The sequence below is a fragment of the Trichechus manatus genome, unplaced genomic scaffold (assembly GCF_000243295.1).
Source record: "Trichechus manatus latirostris isolate Lorelei unplaced genomic scaffold, TriManLat1.0 scaffold00055, whole genome shotgun sequence".
Classification (NCBI taxonomy): Eukaryota; Metazoa; Chordata; class Mammalia; order Sirenia; family Trichechidae; genus Trichechus; species Trichechus manatus.
Window position 1 is genome coordinate 12,749,158 of NW_004443991.1, and position 18,289 is coordinate 12,767,446.

Genomic DNA, 18,289 nt, shown 5'->3' on the forward strand with positions numbered 1-18,289 from the left:
CACTTTTCCAGAAGTGTCCATATCTCTGTCTTTGTCTATACTTCTCTCTCTCATTTACTATTTAACTGGCTAGGATAAGGAACTGAAAAAAGAGATTGCAAATCCTCCCAAAATACACACACAACGGACACATACAGGGTCACGTGACAGATGAGGGGGAAAAGGAGAATATTTTAGGGCAGACACTGGCTTTGTAGTCTGTGTAACATAACAGGAGAAGAAGGTATTCTTAAAAGTCTAATTCAGCCTCCAGCTGTGGCTGTGGTTTCTGAGTGACCTCTTTCTTCTCTCAGTCTGTCTAGTTGTTCTGATGCTGTTGTGTTGCTCCTTGTGCTGTGCATCATGTGTGGACTAGTGTGTTGTGGTCACCAAATTGTAGGAAGGGCAGGAAAGGGGCCAGAAAGAGGTGTCCCAAAGTCACATCCACTTCATCTACTGGTTCAACTTCTCTATAAAACCAAAAAACCTGTTGCTGTTGAGTCAATTCTGATCCATAGCGATCCTATAGGATAGAATAGAACTGCACCATAGGGTTTCCAAGGAGCAGCTGGTGGATTCCAACTGCCAACCTTTTGGTTAGCAGCCGAGCTCTTAACCACTGTGCCAGCAGGGCTCCCAGCATCTCTATGGGTAGAGTCTTTTAATATGAGTTTTCTTTAAGCTACTAAGGTGATTCGTTTAGCTCTGACAGGTTTGGAAACCACTGCCTAACAGACCTAGTCGCCAGGCGTGTCTAAGGCAGGTTGCCTGAAAGAAGGAGCAGAACATCCTCTCACAGATGTGTGGGCCTTGGACACCAGCCAAGGAATGCACCCCTGCGTATATACACCCTGGGCACACAGGCAGCAGATTTCCCTGCAGGCCGAAACATGAGCTACTCTTGTAAGGGCTGTAGTTGAGAAAACGACTCTAAACGCCATGCACTAGACTAAACTAGGTCCCTTATGGAATATCTCAGAAGTGTCATGTTTTTATTCATGAAAATACTATATATTTTAACAAAAATAGTTTTCTAAATTTATTGCTAAAGTCCCTTAAAATCTCTGAAGACCTCTTGAAGTTGAAATTAATAAGGTCTTTATTATCTTGAATATAAAAGAAGGGCATAGAGATTTTTAACTAGTTTAAATCCTGAACTTCAAAGGGGCTTACCAAATTTGATCTTAGGCTATATTATATCTATGAGAAATGACAACTCAGAAAGGTAATTTAAAAGAAAAGTTACAATCCGCATAGTAATGAAAGTACTTCAGAACGAAGCAGCAAATTATAACAATTTGAAGCTGTAACCTTTAATGTGTTCCCAGCCAGCTCAGTTAAGACATAAACCAGAAACATTATGGAATGCTACCAGCGAAGTCAATTTAGAAACACACTGGCAACATGGCACCTAATTTCAAAACATTACTTAGCACAAAATTTCAACTCCATTACTCTGTGTTACATCATCCCATGCAGAGCTGGTTTTTGCGTGGATTTCTCCAGTTGCATGAGAGCCTGCGCCATGGTGGATTCCAGGGACACAGCAAGCCCCTTTTATATATGAGAGCCAATTTCTGGACATGTCTTTTTTTCCGAGAATCTGTACCTTCTTCAGGAGCTCTGGTGGTGCAGTGGTTAAGGGCCTGGCTGCTAACCAAAAGGTCAGTGGTTGGAACCCACTAACTGTTCCGTAGGAGAAAGATGTGGAAGGCTGCTTCCATAAAGATTACAGCCTTGGAGCCATCTAAGACACTCCAGTGGTCTCACCCCTTTGGTAGTAAGGGAGAATGAAGAAAACAAGATACAAGGAAAAGATTAGTCCAAAGGACTAACGGACCACAACTACCACAGCCTCCACCAGACTGAGTCCAGTACAACTAGACAGTGCCCAGCTACCACCACTACTGTTCTGACCAGGGTCACAACAGAGGGTCCCGGACAGAGCTGGAGAAAAATGTAGAACAAAATTCTAACTCACAAAAAAAGACCAGACTCCAGCCTGACAGACTGGAGAAACTCCAAGAGTATGACCCCCGGACACCCTTTTAGCTCAGTAATGAAGTCACTCATGAGGTTCCCCATTCAGTCAAAGATCAGACAGCCCCATAAAACAAAACGAGACTAATGGGGCACAACAGTCCAGGGACAAGGCTAGAAGGCAAGAGGGGACAGGAAAGTTGGAAATAGGAACCCAAGGTTGAGAAGAGACAGAGTTAACATATCGTGGGGCTGTTAACCACCATCATAGGGCAATATGTGTACTAACTGTTTAATGAGAAACTATTTGTTCTGTAAACCTTCATCTAAAGTACAATTAAAAAAAAAAAAAAAGATTACAGCCTTGGAAACCCTTCAGGGTGGTTCTATTCTGTCCTATAGGGTTGCTATGAGCTGGAATCGACTCGATGGCAATGGGTTTGGTTTTCTTTTTTGGAGGTGACTTCTTCAGTGCCTGGGTGGCAAAAACAGTTTAGCACTCAGCTGCTAACCAAAAGGCTGGCAGTTTGAGTCCACCCTTAGAAGAAAGGCCTGGTGATCTACTTCCGAAAACCCTATGGAGCACAGCTGTACTATGATTCACATAAGGTCACCATAAGTTGGAATCAACTGATGGCACCTTTTTTTTTTTTTTTGGTTTGATGTCTTCTTCCAGTTTCTTACAAAGTTGTGTATGTATGGCATTTATAATGTTAACAAGACAGTAAGCCACTGAAGGAACTGAAAGGAACTCAGGAACCAGGAAATGACACAAATAATTGACCAGGTGAAATAGACATATGGTCCTGAACCCCAAAAAGGGAATCAGGAAAAATGTTGTAGGGGAATCAAGCCTTCACAGTTTGGAACTCAAAAAATATTTCAAAGGTAACAGAAGTACTTTACAGTATTTTCCAAAATTCCTTCTGTCACCTTCATATGGATCCCCAATGATCCAACATCATGATAAACAGAGAAAAGATTAAAGTTGTCAAGGATTTCATTTTACTTGGATCCACGGAAGCAGCAGTCAAGAAATCAAGAGACACACTGCATTGGGCAAATCTGCTGCAAAAGACCTCTTTAAAGTGTTAAAAAGCAAAGATGTCACCTTGAAGACTAAGGTGGGCCTGACCCAAGCCATGGTGTTTTCAATCGCCTCACGCATGTGAAAACTGAACGATGAATAAGGAAGACCGAAGAATAATTGATGCCTTTGAACTATGGTGTTGGAGAAGAATATTGAATATACCACGGACTGGCAGAAGAGTGAACAAATCTGTCTTGGAAGAAGTACATCCAGAATGCTCCTTAGAAGCAAGGGTGGTGAGACTACATCTCACATACTTTGGACATGTTATCAGGAGGGATCAGTCTCTGGAGAAGGACATCATGCTTCGTAAAGTAGAGGGTCAGTGGAAAAGAAGATCCTCAATGAGATGCGTTGACACAGTGGCTGCAACAATGAGTTCGATCATAACAACAATTATGAGGATGGTGCAGGACCGAGCAGTGTTTTGTTCTATAGTACATAGGGTCGCTGAGTTGGAACTGACCTGACAGCACCTAACAACAACAACAACAATGATCTTCAGGGATGGAGGACAGTGGAATCCACCACTGAGAGTCCCAGTCACTTACAATGAAAGTTTTTGCCATATCCTTAGAAAATTACCAAGACACTGGCATTCAATTCAGTTTATCAGAATTTTATTTGTTGCTTTCTACATACCAGGCACTGAGTGAGTTCCCAGGGCATTACAGTTAGTGCTAGGCAGAAGTGTTACAGGGACCAAGGACAGAAGGGACAGGGTAAGAGGGATCACTGTTTAGGTAGCATTGCGTTTTTGTTTATGAGGATGGAAAAAGTGGCAAAGGGAATTGATGATGACTGCACAACATAACTGATGTCACTAGTTCTACTGAATTATACATGTAAAAATGTTACATTGGCATATGTTGTATTCTTTATATTTTTACAACAATTAAAACAGAGAAATCCAAATAAATCAGAAATTAATCAAAATAAGCTTTTGGAACTCTGAGTTTTGAAAGCTACTGCCTGGGGGTGGGGTGCACTGAGAATGTCCACGTGTCAGGAACTGGGCTTATTCTATCTGTATAGGATCCATACGAAACGGATGATGTTACAGCCTCATTTTATAAACAAGTACAGTGAAGTTCAGAGATGTAGGTAATTTTTCACTAGAATGAAGGCTCTTCCAGCAGAATTCATTTCTCTTCAGGGCAGAGGTATTTGTCTATTTGTTGTTGTTAGGTGCCGTCAAGTTGGTTCGGACTCAAGTGACTCTAGGTACAACAGGATGAAACACTGCCCAGTCCTGTACCATTCTCACAGTTGTTGTTATGCTTGGGCCCACTGTTGCAGCCACTGTGTCTATTCATCTCGTTGAGGAGTCTTCCTCTTTTTTGCTGACCCTCTACTTTACCAAGCATGATATCCTCCAGGTACTGATCCCTCCTGATAACATGTACAAAGTATGTGAGACATAGTCTCACTACCCTTGCTTCTAAGGAGCATTCTGGTTGTACTTCCCCCAAAATAGATTTGTTTGTTCTTTTGGCAGTCCATGGTATATTCAATATTCTTCTCCAACACCATAATTCAAAGGCATCAATTATTCTTCAGTTTTCCTTATTCATCATCCAGTTTTTGCATGCATATGAAGCGCCTAAAAACACCATGCATGGGTCTGGCCCACCTTAGTCCTCAAGGTGACATCTTTGCTTTTTAACATTTTAAAGAGGTCTTTTGAAGCAGATTTGCCTAATGCAGGGCATTGTTTGATTTCTTGACTGCTGCTTTCATGGGTGTTGATTGTGGATCCAAGTAAAATGAAATCCTTGATAACTTCAATATTTTCTCCTTTTATCGTGATGTTGCTTATTGGTCCAGTTGTAAGGACTTTTGTTTTATGTTGAGGTATAATCCATACCGAAGACTGTAGTCTTTGATCTTAATCAGTAAGTGCTTCAAGTCCTCTTCACTTTCAGCAAGCAAGGTTGTATTATCTGCATAACGCAGGTTGTTAATGAGTCTTCCTTCAATCCTGATGCAGCATTCTTCTTCATATAGTCCAGCTTCTCAGATTATTTGCTCAGTATACAGACTGAATTAGTACAGTGAAAGGATAAAACCTGTCTTAGCCATCTATGCTGCTATAACAGAAATACCACAGGTGGATGGCTTTAACAAAGAGAAGTTTATTCTCTTACAGGCTAGAAGTCCAAATTCAGGGCGTCCGCTCCAGGGGAAGGCTTTCTCTGTCAGCTCTGGAAGAAGGTTGTTGTCATCAATTTTCCCCTGGTTGAGGAGCTTCTCAGCGCAGGGATGGCGGGTCCAAAAGACACTATGCTCCCAGTGCTTCTTTCTTGGTGGTATGAGGTCCTCAACTCTTTGCTCACTTCCCTTTCCTTTTATCTCTTGAGAGATAAAGGTGGTGCAGGTCACACACCAGGGAAACTTCCTTTACATTGGATCAGGGATGTGACCTGGGTAAGGGTGTTACATCCCACCCTAAACCTCTTTAACATAATCTAATCTTGCCTCATTAACCACAGGCAGAGATTAGCGTTCACAACACATAGGAAAGTTACAATCATTAAATTGAGGACAACCACACAATACTCAGAATCATGGCCTAACCAAGTTGACACATATTTTGGGGGGACACAATTCAATCCATGACACAACCCTGACACATACCTTTCCTGACTTTAAACCACACTGTATCCCCATTCTGTTCAAACAACTACCTCTTGGTCTACGTACAGGTTCCTTATGAGCACCGTTAAGTGTTCTAGAATTCCTGTTCTTCCCAATGTTATTCATAATCTGTTATGATCCACACAGTCGAATGTCTTTGCATAGTCAATAAAACACAGGTAAACATCTTTCTGGTATTCTCTGCTTTCAGACAGGATCCATCTGATATCATCAATGATATCCCTTGTTCCATGTCATCTTCTGAATCTGGCCTGAATTTCTGGCAGTTCCCTGTTGCTGTACTGCTGCAACCGCTTTTGAATGATCTTCAACAAAATTTTACTTGCATGTGATATTAATGATACTGTTCAATAATTTCTGCATTCAGTTAGATCACTCTTCTTTAGAATAGGCATAAATATAGATCTCATTCAGTTGGTTGGCCAGGTAGCTGTCTTCCAAATTTCGTGGCATAGACGAGTGTGCACTTCCAGCGCTGTATCTGTTTGTTGAAACATCTCAATTGGTATTCCATCAATTCCTGAAGCCTTGCTTTTCACCAGTGCCTTCAGTGCAGCTTGGACCTCTTCCTTTAGTATCATCAGTATCTGATCATATGCTACCATCCGAAATGGTTGAACAGAGACCAATTCGTTTTTGTACAGTGACTCTGTGTATTCCTTCCATCTTCTTTTGATGCTTCCTGCATCATTTGGTATCTTGCCCATAGAATCCTTCAATATTGCAACTCAAGACTTGAATTTTTTTCTTCAGTTCTTTCAGCTTGAGAAATGCCAAGCATGTTCTTCCCTTTTGGTTTTCTATCTCCAGGTCTTTGCACATGTCATTTTAATACTTTACTTTGTCTTCTGGAGCCACCCTTTGAAATCTTCTGTTCAACTCTCTTACTTCATCATTTCCTTCATTTGCTTTAGCTACTCGATGTTTAAGAGCAAGTTTCAAAGTCTCTTCTGACATCCATTTTGGTCTTTTCTTTCTTTCCTGTCTTTTTAATGACCTCTTGCTTTCTTCATGTATGATGTTCTTGATGTCATTCCACAACTTGTCTGGTCTTTGGTCATTAGTGTTCAGTGTGTCAAATCTGTTCTTAGATGGTCTCTAAATTCAGGTGGGATATACTCAAGGTTGTACTTTGGCTCTCATGGACTTGTTCTAATTTTCTTCAGCTTGTGTATTTAGTTCCCTGATATATTCCCAGCTCCTAAAACAAGGCCTGACACTCAATAAATATGTACTGAATTACTGAGTGTAAAATATACCTATCTACACTCAGACAGCTATTACATAGAAGAACCAGAATTTGAGACCAGTCCTAATCCACTGCAAAGTCCATGCTTTTTATGATACACCACACTGCTTTCAGGATGACTGGTTTGAAGCATAGTGCTGCAATGTAACTTAGATTGGTGAGAGTAACTGATGGGCTCAGGCAACCCCACCTTCCACAAAGACTACCTGCGTGTATGCCTGAGGTTCACATCTCTCCAACCTGCTCCCACAGAACTGGATTTAATAATCTGATTCCCACATTTTCTAATTGTGTACGTACCTGACTACACACAGAATAAACTACATGACATTGGGCTGCCAACATCCCCCAGCCATCCAGTTAATCCATTAGGATGCTAAGATCCTGTCCTACTGGTGAGAGGATATAGATACCAAGAAACCCTATACTTGAATAAGAAAACTGTAAGTGTGAGTATTTTTATTAATAATTTAAAGGTAATTAACTGAAAAAGTAAAATGAGTTAATTTATCCCATGGAATGAAACAAATGAATCCCCCTTTGGGGGAGCAGAGGAAATCACAACTCAATCAGTTTCACAAAGCGGAAGAGTTGAAAAATAAAGCAGAACAAATTAAAACAAATAAAATATACAAGCACAAACAAATAATCAGAGAAACAAGGTAAATATAAAGCATGAAATAAGAAAGCAGAGTAAAGCTTTTGGGGCAGGAATTTATAACTATTTAAATTTAAAATAACTACCAATTAACCCAGCACTACCATTTCTGATAATCTATATCAAAGAAATACTTGTGCATGTGCCCAAAAATACAAGTATAAAAATGTGTATTGTTTGAAATAGAGAAAAAGTGAAGTCAACATAAATGTTTATCAATAGGGGTATATTGGTGTGTATTATTATTATACAATATTAGATTATTATAAAATCAATGTATAGTGATTATTCTGCAATCACTTAAAAGAATGAAGTATACCATTTAAAACAGAGCCAGTTAAAAGAACACAGCACAGCATTACCCAATAAAAGGAAGCAGGCTTCTTGGAGAAATGGCTGACTGCCAGGTTAAAGCAGGGGAGTACAAGATGAGCCTAGAACATCCTGTGGTGCCAAAAAATATAACAATTGCTCCAAAAATAACAGTGACATGTCAAAAGAACACAAGAGCCAGCTTGAACAGGCCCCCATTAGCAAAATCCGGGGCAACTTTAGCCACAAAATTAATATGAAAAGCAAGGGATTAAAACTCTTAGAATAAAAGAAGAATCTGAGTCCCTACCATACACAAGAAGAGGTAGAAGGAGAGGAAGAGGATGAATGACAGAACGATTGTCAAAACAGCAATATTTGGGGAGTGAGAGACACATGGAATTTTTTTTTTTGTATCATCTTTGCAAATCTTCCAAAAGTCTAAAATTATTTTAAAATAAGAAGTTATGGGAAAAAACAGGATAAGTTAAATCTAACATAAACTGATGGACAATGAAAAATCTACAGGATATATTTAAAATCTCAAGTTGCAGAATAATTCTTACAGTAGGAGAAGAGGGATTGAGGGAGCAGAGATATAAAATGAGGAAACCTCTTTTTTAAGCTTTGTATATATTTATATATGACTGAATATTTTCCAGTAATTAAATATTAAATTAAATACACTAATTAATCACCCCTTTCCACTATTCCCCCCGAGAGATTAATGCCCCCTGTAAAGGAGGAGCTGGACCACCAGGTAACAAAGGGGAGAGAGGTATAGGAGGGAGTAAAGAAAACCAGTGCTTGGGTCTATGACTCAGTGGTATACCTTACCTGAAATTTCAAAATATAAATGATGAAACTATAATTCCATACGGGCATCCACATAAAGAATTCTATGTCACATGAATGAAACCCATCTGAATGACAGAACGTTAATCTCACACCTCATATCTTCCCAAGTGCTGTGTAAAGAACGCCAAAGCAGAATCACGACCCGGTAGCTTCTGCAGGTGGCGGTTCACAGGAACCATACCTGAGGCAATGATGCTCACTGGCTGGTTCTGAAACCCTCCACCAGCCTGGCATCTTCCATTTGCTCAGAGCTACTGCACTCAATCAATACAGGGCCTTTTAAAATGCCTCTAAATATTAATCATCTGTGTTGTCGTGATTGAAAGTTACTAATAGCTACTAGTAAAAAGGAAAGAAAGAATTAACCGAAGATTTTGTTTTGCACAGGCTACTTCAAAGGAAAAAAGCATACAATGTGGTGGGGAAAAGTCTACGAAGTTTGCAATGTGGGACTTTTCCCAAAGTTCCAAAAACTGCTATAACATAAATTAATAAACATATATATCTATGTCCAGCCCTAAAGAAACATCTTATGTTCTGCCATTAGGTCACTGTCATATTCTTCAGTAGTCAGCAGTCACAGCACTTTTCCCAACAACTTGTGTTTGTTTTTTAAAAGATTTCTCATGCCTTTCTCTTCTCTTTCATGGAACTGGATCTACGTTTAATATGACAGTTAATTTAACACTATTTTTCCCCTAACACAACCCACTTTCTGCATTTCACCCTGGAGTCTGTGTATCATTCCCTGGCCCTCTCCTTATACCATATTATCAATTTCAGAACTCAATTTAATATATCACCTGTGAAATTCAAACTTCTTCGCCACCTGCCCTCTGAAGTTCAGAGACGACTGTTACCTGTTGGCATTTGTCTTAATTTAGTGAAAACAGCTCGTTTTTAGACTGCTGTTGCCAATGTACACAACCCCACTAACCATGACCCTGAAGTGGTCTTCTCAGGAGCCTCTCAAGACGTTGTTACCATTGGAAACCAGGCCCCTGCCTGCCACTGGTAATGGCTGCTGTCAGCGCCGCAGCCAAAACAAAATGACAAAGGGTCTTGACTCTTCAGTTTAAAACCAGTGCCAAACAGTTACAGGACCTATGTGAAGGCTCAGACCCTTTGATCCAGTAATTCCCTTGCGAGGAATTTGTCTTTAGGAAATAATTCAAAAGAATTTTTAAAAAATCCATATTCATGAACATGTTTATTTCAACATTATACATAAATAACATGAAACTTGGGACCAATGCTACTATCCAAAAAGAGAAAAACAGTTATGAAAATCATGGTGAATCAACTCAGTGGAATATTATAAAGCCACTGAAATGTGACTTCTAAAGACTACGTAACACAGAATAAAGGTTAGAAGCAAATCTACGTGAAAAAAGAAAAGTGAAAAATTGTACTTTTTAAGAAACACTACAATGGAATAATAAAAATTTAAAATTAACCATGTTATGTAAATTTTTTCCTAAAAAATTTAAAATGTTTACTTTTTGATTTTACAATAAACAAAAATGGGAAAGAACATAAATAATCCCAAAAATCCTCTTCTCTGAGGCCAATAAAAGCCTGAAAATTTGAATTTTCACATTCCTGTATAGAAAATTAAACTATTTTCAGAATCAGCAGGAACACATTATCTAAGAGCAAACCTGAGATTATACAGTTCCAGGATCTGAAACTCATTTTGGACAGATGTAGAATCATGTATAACCCAAAAAACCCACTGCTGTCGAGTTGATTCCTACTCATTGAAACCCTATAGGACAGAGTAGAACTGCCCCATAGGGTTTCCAAGGCTGTAAATCTTTACAGAAGCAGAATGCCATGTGTTTCTCCCGCAGAGTGGGATGGTGAGTTAGAACTGCCAAACTTTGAAGAAGAATTAGGTATTAATCCAGAACCAACAGACTATACTGTTATCTACAACCTTGTACAGCAAATTTTGTACAGTTTTTTTGTTTTAAATTAACAAATACATATATTCTAAGTTTCAGGGGAGTTTGAGAGGGATAGGGAGGAGGCCATAGGTGTGAGTCAAGAATGCAGTGGAACTAGGGCTGAAACTTTTTAGAAAAGTAAACTACTGTAACATCACTACCCCAAGGAGGTGTCTCTGCTATCCCCTTCTGCACCTTCAGATCAGAAGCCATGAAACGCACAGCATCCTCGGCACAGAAACCATGTCGCCTCTTCACAACCATCCTTCCTCATAAGACCCTATCCCTGTCTCTGCACGACTTTTCTTGTGCTTAAACATGAAACACTTGGCTGAAAAATGAAACAAACATATCCAGTATGGTCAACATTCCTAAATGAAACCGTACAAGGCTTAGTTAGGTCCGATCCATCTTCTTTATTTTGTAATTAACCACCTAAACGGCTTAAGAAGCTTCTGGCTTCATTAAACAATCTGAAAACAGAAGGAACTTTTTCCCTAAGGAATTAGTCAAGAAATTATTCCTCTAATAATACATTGTTACCTGATGCTAAATGCCAAGCCACCGGTAAAAATTTGTTCTCAAAGATTCTAAATAGCGTGCGGCACTGGTTTGGGAACCAGTTGCTAAGTAGAAGGGAAGGAGTGGTGTGGGGAGGGGAGAGCTGGTAATGGAAGTACCAGTAAAAATCATGGGTCTCCTTTTTGATACTGGCATATTAATAATGTTGGCAAAAGGGTCCCTAGCATTCATACAATAGCAATTGGGCTAGATATTTTTTTCCTAAAGAAAAAAATCTTCAGTTCTGTGTAAATTAGGAATTTCACCCAAACCAAAAAACCCACGCTATAGGGTCGATTTGGACTTACAGCCACCCTATAGGACAGAGGCAAATTGCCCCATAGGGTTTCTAAGGCTGTAAATCTTTACAAGAGCAGACTGCCACATCTTTCTCCTGTTGAGCGACTGGTGGGTTCGAACCACCGAACTTTCAGTTAGCAGCCAAGCGCTTTAACCATTGCACTACCAGGGCTTACCAGGAATTCCACATGTTGAAATAATATGAGAAAAATATAAATCAGAAAAAAGGTGGGAAAGATAATCCAAACTGTTTTATAAAACACTGTATTTTCTAACTGTGGGGGAAAAAAAAAAAGAAAAAGCAATTGCCAATGAGCCGATTCTGACCCATAGCGACCCTATAGGACAGAGTAGAACTGCCCCATAAGGTTTCCAAGGAGCAGCTGGTGGATTCGAACATGCCGACCTTTTGGTTAGCAGCCGTAGCACTTAACCACTACACCACCAGGGTTTCAACTGTGGAAGGAATTTTCTAAATTTTCACCTTAGAAGGCCAAACAGAAGAAAAAAATGTTCTCTGTTAAGTTCATGTGTTCATCTGGGTCTCAATATCTTAGTCTAAAACTGTACTGTCCAATATGGTACCCACTAGACAAAGTGAGGCGTCTTGGTGGCAGAAAAGTTAAACACCTGGCTGCAAGGTAGGTGGTCTGAACCCACTCAGTGGCTCTGCGAGAAAAAAGACCTGGCAATCTGGTCCTATAAGGATTACAGCCTATGAAACCCTACAGGGCAGTTCTATTCTGTCCTTCAGGATTGCTATGAGTTAGAATCGACTTGATGGCCCACAACAACAATAGCCACATGTGTCTATTGGGCACTTAAAATGTCATTAGTCCATGCTACAGAAAAGTCATTCAATGTACAACTACCTTTAAATTGGATGGATGAGGTATGGACTATTTCACAGACCTCCTATCGTTAGTTACCTAGGTTGGTTTCATTTTTTAATCAATTATTGAATAAATCAAACTTGTCATTTGAAAAAAAAAAATTATTAGTCCAAATGGAGATGTGCCATATATGTAACACACACACAAGCACCGTCCCATAAAGATTTCAACCTAGGAAAACCTGTGGGACAGACCTGCTGTCATAGAGGCTCACTGCGAGTCTGGACAGACTCAGTGGCACAGCTGCACACCACAGCAGCAGCAATGCAGTTTACAGGCTACTCCAGGCAAAGAATAAAGGCAAATAAGAACTACGTCATCTGGTCACACTCCTTTTTTGCTTCCCACTATACTGATGTCTGATGCCCTATAATGAATAATAAACTCTGTGGGTTTTTTTTTTTTTTTCCTTTCAGTTTTAATATCCATAAGATAGGAATTACAGAATTAGAAAATTTTAGAGGTCTTATATTCCAGTGGTTCCCAAACATGATGGCACTTTTAAAACACCTGGAGAATATGTGAAAAACATTAACACTAGACTTGGTCCTTGGAGATTTCTGATTCAGTAGGTCTGGGATGAGGTCCAGGATCCTGTTTTTCTTAGAAACCTCCCCAGGTCACTCTGAAGCTCAACCAGGTTTGGGAACCATTAGCCTAATTTAATTAATTTGTAACTTGGTAAAATAAATCATCCCACTACTAGACTTGGGGTCTCAGACCTGGAACCAGGACGCACGGCTCCTAACTCCAGCTTCCCGCCATCGTTAAGAAACATTGCATCGAACACACACATTACTCACTCCTCAAGGGATCCGGCTACCAGAATATCTTCCTGGTCAGTTTTAACATCCAGCTCTGGTTCTCCATTAAGCAAAAGCTTCAAGTTGTAAATAACCAGCAAAGTACCTGGTAGGAAAACAGATGTTTGACTGTCAATATTTTAAATACACTAAATGTTAGTCTTGTGCTATCATCTCATCCATGGGATTTAGCTGACCAAATGTCTTTTTGTACTTCAGTAAATAATATGTTTGCATAAGTTCCAAGATATATGTGCCTTACAGCAAATTCCACTCTGTCAAAGAGTGTGGAGCTTGTACAGCATGGAGATTCTTCTTACTACTAAATTCATCGTGAGTCTTTCAATACGGATTCTTAATCTTTGGTACACTATTCATAATTTGCATCATGAAAATTGTTAGGAGCTTGAACCAAATGTTATTATGAGTAAAGCTCTCATTGACAGAACTGGAATCAATGCATATAAGAAGAAATATGAGGTGAAAAAAAATTGTACAAATACAAAACACTGCCTCCAGACTCTATGGTGGGAGTTTGCAATTTTTTTTTCTGTAAAGAGTCAAATAGTAAATATTGTAAGCTTTGCAGGCCCAAACAGTCTGTGTCACAACTACTCACAACTCATCTCTGCTGTTGTAGCACGAAAACAGCCATAGAGAATACATAAATGAATGAGTACGGCCACATTCCAATAAAACGTTATTTACAAAAATAGGTGGAGACCAGATTTGGCCCATGGGTCATAGTTGAATGGCCTCTGTTCTAAAGCATTGTTAACAAAAAGTCCAAATTCTTTACAAAATTGACTATGATATGAAGACAAACAGGACTGTTGGAGAAATCAAAACACCCAATTACATTTTTTTTTTTTTTTTTTTGGTAGTTCTTAACATGAGGGAGAACAGCATGGTGGCTAAGAATATGGAATCTGGAGGCCAAATGTTTGTGTCCAAATCTTGTATCTATCACTTATTAGTGCAGTGACCTCAGACAAGTTTCCTGACCTTTCTGTGCCTAACTTTTCTCACTTATAAATGGAGTCATGAGGCACTTATCACATAGCATTTTTCTGAGGATTAAATGATTAGTTTTTATAAAGCAGTTAGAAAAGAATCCAGCATAGAGTAAGACCTTCATTGATATTAGTATGAGTATGTCGCAGTTAGACGTCAACTAAAAGACTACATAAAACCAAACCAAATTGAATCCATTGCCATCAAGTCAATTCCAACTCATAGCGACCCTATGTGACAGGGTAGAACTGCCCCATAGAGTTTCCAAGGAGGGCCTGGTGGATTTGAACTGCTGACCCTTTTAGTTACCAGCTGTAGCTCTTAACCACTATGTCACCAGGGTTTCCAAGACAGTACATAAACTGTCCTTAAAATACCTCATGAATAAGGTAATAAAATCAATAATATAAGGGAAAGAATTTTGAAGGTCAAGTAGGCCAAATCAGAAACAAATTTCTCAGAATATCACTACAAACATTACATGAATCAAGCAGTTGCAGAAAAGCAAAATACACGTAGCTTTTTCTAGAATAGGGTTCTTTGTGATTCTAAATATGAGAAGTGGCAGACAGAAGCATGGAGAAAGGTTGGCACTGAAAAATGTTAGTAGATAGCACATTCTATTGTTGAGCAAAAATTTGGTGGAGGCAGAAAGAATGGAGGAAATTTTTGTTGATTCAGAAAGAATGTTTACAAAGCTTTTCCTAATTCTACCACAGGAACCTGGATTTGTTACTTTACAAGTCACTAAGCCTCTCATAGGACGCTGGTGGCACAATGGTTAAGAGATCAGCTACTAACCAAAAGGTCAGCAGTTTGAATCCACCAGCTGCTGCTTAGAAACACTATGGGGCAGTCAACGGCAATGGTTTTGTTTTGTATTTTTTTAACCCTCTTGTAAACCTGTGGTCACCTAGTAGCAGATGCTGCAGTAAATGTCTCCTAACTTTGTTATATGGTGCAGCTGTGGAGTCCCTGAGGTCTTAGCCTGTATCACCCTCCTCCCATGCAGTTTCAATAAGCTCTTGTAAGTACGGTACAAACCTTTCTCCCATTATCAGGGACTTACTGTGATTCACGTTTGGATTCTTTTAAGACAAAATTCATATGAATAAAATAAATGACTGCCCCATGTGAGATCCCATAAGAGCTTATAAATACAAAAAAGTGAAAACATATTTATAATATCTTTCATAAGACACTGAAAACAAATATTTCCATCAAAATTTCCATTTTGATGATCTTACCGCATTTTCCATAGATCATATCAAATTGCTGCATCAATTCAGCTTCAGTTTTAAATGGGGAGTATTTATAAATTATAGACAATTCCGTGGAGAATTTTATGGGATCATTGGTGACATATTCTCTGGTTCGTGTTAACCATGAAGGTATTGGAACCACAACCTTTAAAAAAATGAAAAACAATAAACAAAAATCATCATCTCTTTGTCTAATCCTAATTCATATACTCTCATCAAGGCAAATTATAAAACACAAAGTAAAGTTTATTTCCCCCTATACTCTAGTTTTACAGGGATAACATGACAATTAGGTATCCTCAGGGTTTCATTTTAAAATGATTCATTGTGAAATGTAGGGATGGGTAAAATCTACTTCAGGCTCCTCATAAAAGATGGGCAGAATGGCAGAGGAAACATCAGCACCAACATTTTAGAAGGTGAAAAGCAGGTGACTTAGCAGACCCCAAAGATGAACCCAAAGTCAATACCAAAAATAAGAACCAGCCTGATATATAATTGAGAAACCCCTGAAAGGCTCAGGGATTGACGGCATGAAGTAGCTCTAAACAAAACAAACAAACAAAAAACACGTTGCTGTTGAGTTGACTCCGACTCATGGAGACCCTTTGTTGTTGCTAGCTACGGGAAAAAACAAAAACAAACCCATTGCCATAGAGTTGACTTGACTATAATGGAAATATTTCTTTCTCTTGGAGCCATCAAGCAATATCAACATGGCCCATATCTTGATTTGGAATCTAGCCTCCAAAACAGTGAAATAATAAATTTCTGTTTAAAGCCATTTACTTTATGGTATTTTTTACATCAGCCCTAAGAAACTAAGACAAAGAATAACTGACATTGATCATAGTAAAACTCAGGCATTGCAAAAGAATGAAACGCCTTCTGGATCATCAGAGAGCAGAAATTACCGTCACTAGGGTTGCTATGAGTCAGAATCAATGCAAAGGCAGTGGGCTTTTTTGAGTTTAGAGTTATAGTTTGAAGTCTAATTTGCATCCAATTTCCTAAAATTGTCTTTGAATTCATTATTCTATTTACTTGAAACTTATAATCCATTTATGGCACAAGTGGTGGCAAAGTTTTGCAGGCTTCTTCCAAAAAGCTCACTGTACCAAAAGGAGTCTCTTATTCTTGGAGATCTGGTCACCTGGATAATGAAAATATGGCTCTAGAAGTTAAAAACCCACCCAAAGAAGGGTCAACAGGACAGGTCTCCTACGACCCCAGATTTCCCACCACCTGTTTCCTTTTTCCAAATATACTCCTAAATTTCTAAATAATAGAACATATGACACACTTTACATCCTACAGGACAAATTTAAAACACTACCATTACCACAGGAAAAGAAGGAAAACATTAAATCTTACCTCACTAAGACCTTCTCTTTCACAGAACGTCTGAGAGAAAAACACACAGGTCATTGTTTCTTCCCTCTTTGTAAAAAGAATGAAGTCTTTTCCAATTCTCATGGACCCACTATAAAATGAAGAAAATAATGGTTTACATCTCTAACACTAAAAAGAAGAAACAGGTGAGCACGGTGCTGTGTACTCTACCAGAGCGGTCTTTTCACAGAAAAAAGCCCCACTCTTTTGATGACCCATAACCAATAGGGCACAAGTATTATTACTTTTTTTCCTCAGAGTAGACAGGATGAATTTGAACTGATCTAGCCACATACTCTTGGTTGACTCATGGCTGCTAAAGCTACGCTGCTGCCTGGGGTCCCAGGCAAGAACAGTCACCTGGCCTTGGCAGAAGTCCACAGGTGACAGAGGCCTCATGGCCTCACCCCTGGTAGAGGTACATGAAAAAATAAACTGTGGGCACAGATCACCTAGGCCACGATGTGTTTTCAGGAACAACAGAACATGGAGACACAACAAAGCTCTAAAGCACATGGGCATTGTCCAGAAATTTCTGAAAGAAGATTCAGCTTATTATATTTAATTTAATTTAAATTTTTTTTAAAGTTGTAAAGATACAAGTCAGTTATGGATATGGTGATGTCAATACAAAGCAGGAACCCTATGCCTTCACCCCACCCTCCTGGACTTTTAGCCAAAATGACTATTTACCCCAGACTGATATTCTTTTTTAAGTTTTACATACTTGGATCATTCTGCATGAGACTGCCTTTAACTAAATATAGTTCCCAATTTCAGTAAGATATGCCTTAAGGGGAAAGCTGGCTCACCTTTTAAGACCATTCCCATACTGTCCAATGAACTTGAAGGTTGATAACCGTTTTTTGGATGTTCCAAAATAAATAATGTCCAAAGCTTCCTCTGTAAGCCACAAAGAATTTTAAGGTGGTTAGGAATTATGTGTCATGGATATTGGTCAGAGGTGCCATTGTCAGGACTTCACACAGATCTCAGGACGTTGGGACAAGTTTATACCTTTTGGGTCAGCCCAGAGATAAGGACTCTTGTCAGCTTCCATAATCTATATTTGAGGAGGTGAGAAGGCTTCACAGTCAGATAAACCTAGTCATATGACTTTAGGGAAACAGCATTTAAAAATCTGAGCCTCAGCCCAGATGGCTTCACTGGAGAATTCTACAAAACATTTAGAGAAGAGCTTGTACCAGTTCTACTCAAGCTATTTCAGAGCATAGAAAAAGAAGCAACACTTCCAAATTCATCCTATGAAGCCAGCATAACGCTGATACCAAAACCAGGCAAAGACATCACAAAAAAAAGAAAATTATAGA

At 39.1% G+C, this 18,289-nt stretch overlaps 1 protein-coding gene across 1 annotated transcript in view; it reads right to left on the reverse strand.

The window, feature by feature from the left end:
- The window catches only part of MORC1 (MORC family CW-type zinc finger 1), a 246,592-nt gene that overhangs the window by 210,401 nt on the left and 17,902 nt on the right, over positions 1 to 18,289 (reverse strand). The window contains exons 4-7 of the mRNA XM_004378174.1: positions 17,771 to 17,861; positions 16,941 to 17,049; positions 15,552 to 15,711; positions 13,291 to 13,396 (exon numbers count right to left, since the gene is read on the reverse strand). Coding sequence (XP_004378231.1) covers positions 13,291 to 13,396; positions 15,552 to 15,711; positions 16,941 to 17,049; positions 17,771 to 17,861 — 466 coding nt within the window. The remainder of the gene's footprint in view (positions 1 to 13,290; positions 13,397 to 15,551; positions 15,712 to 16,940; positions 17,050 to 17,770; positions 17,862 to 18,289) is intronic.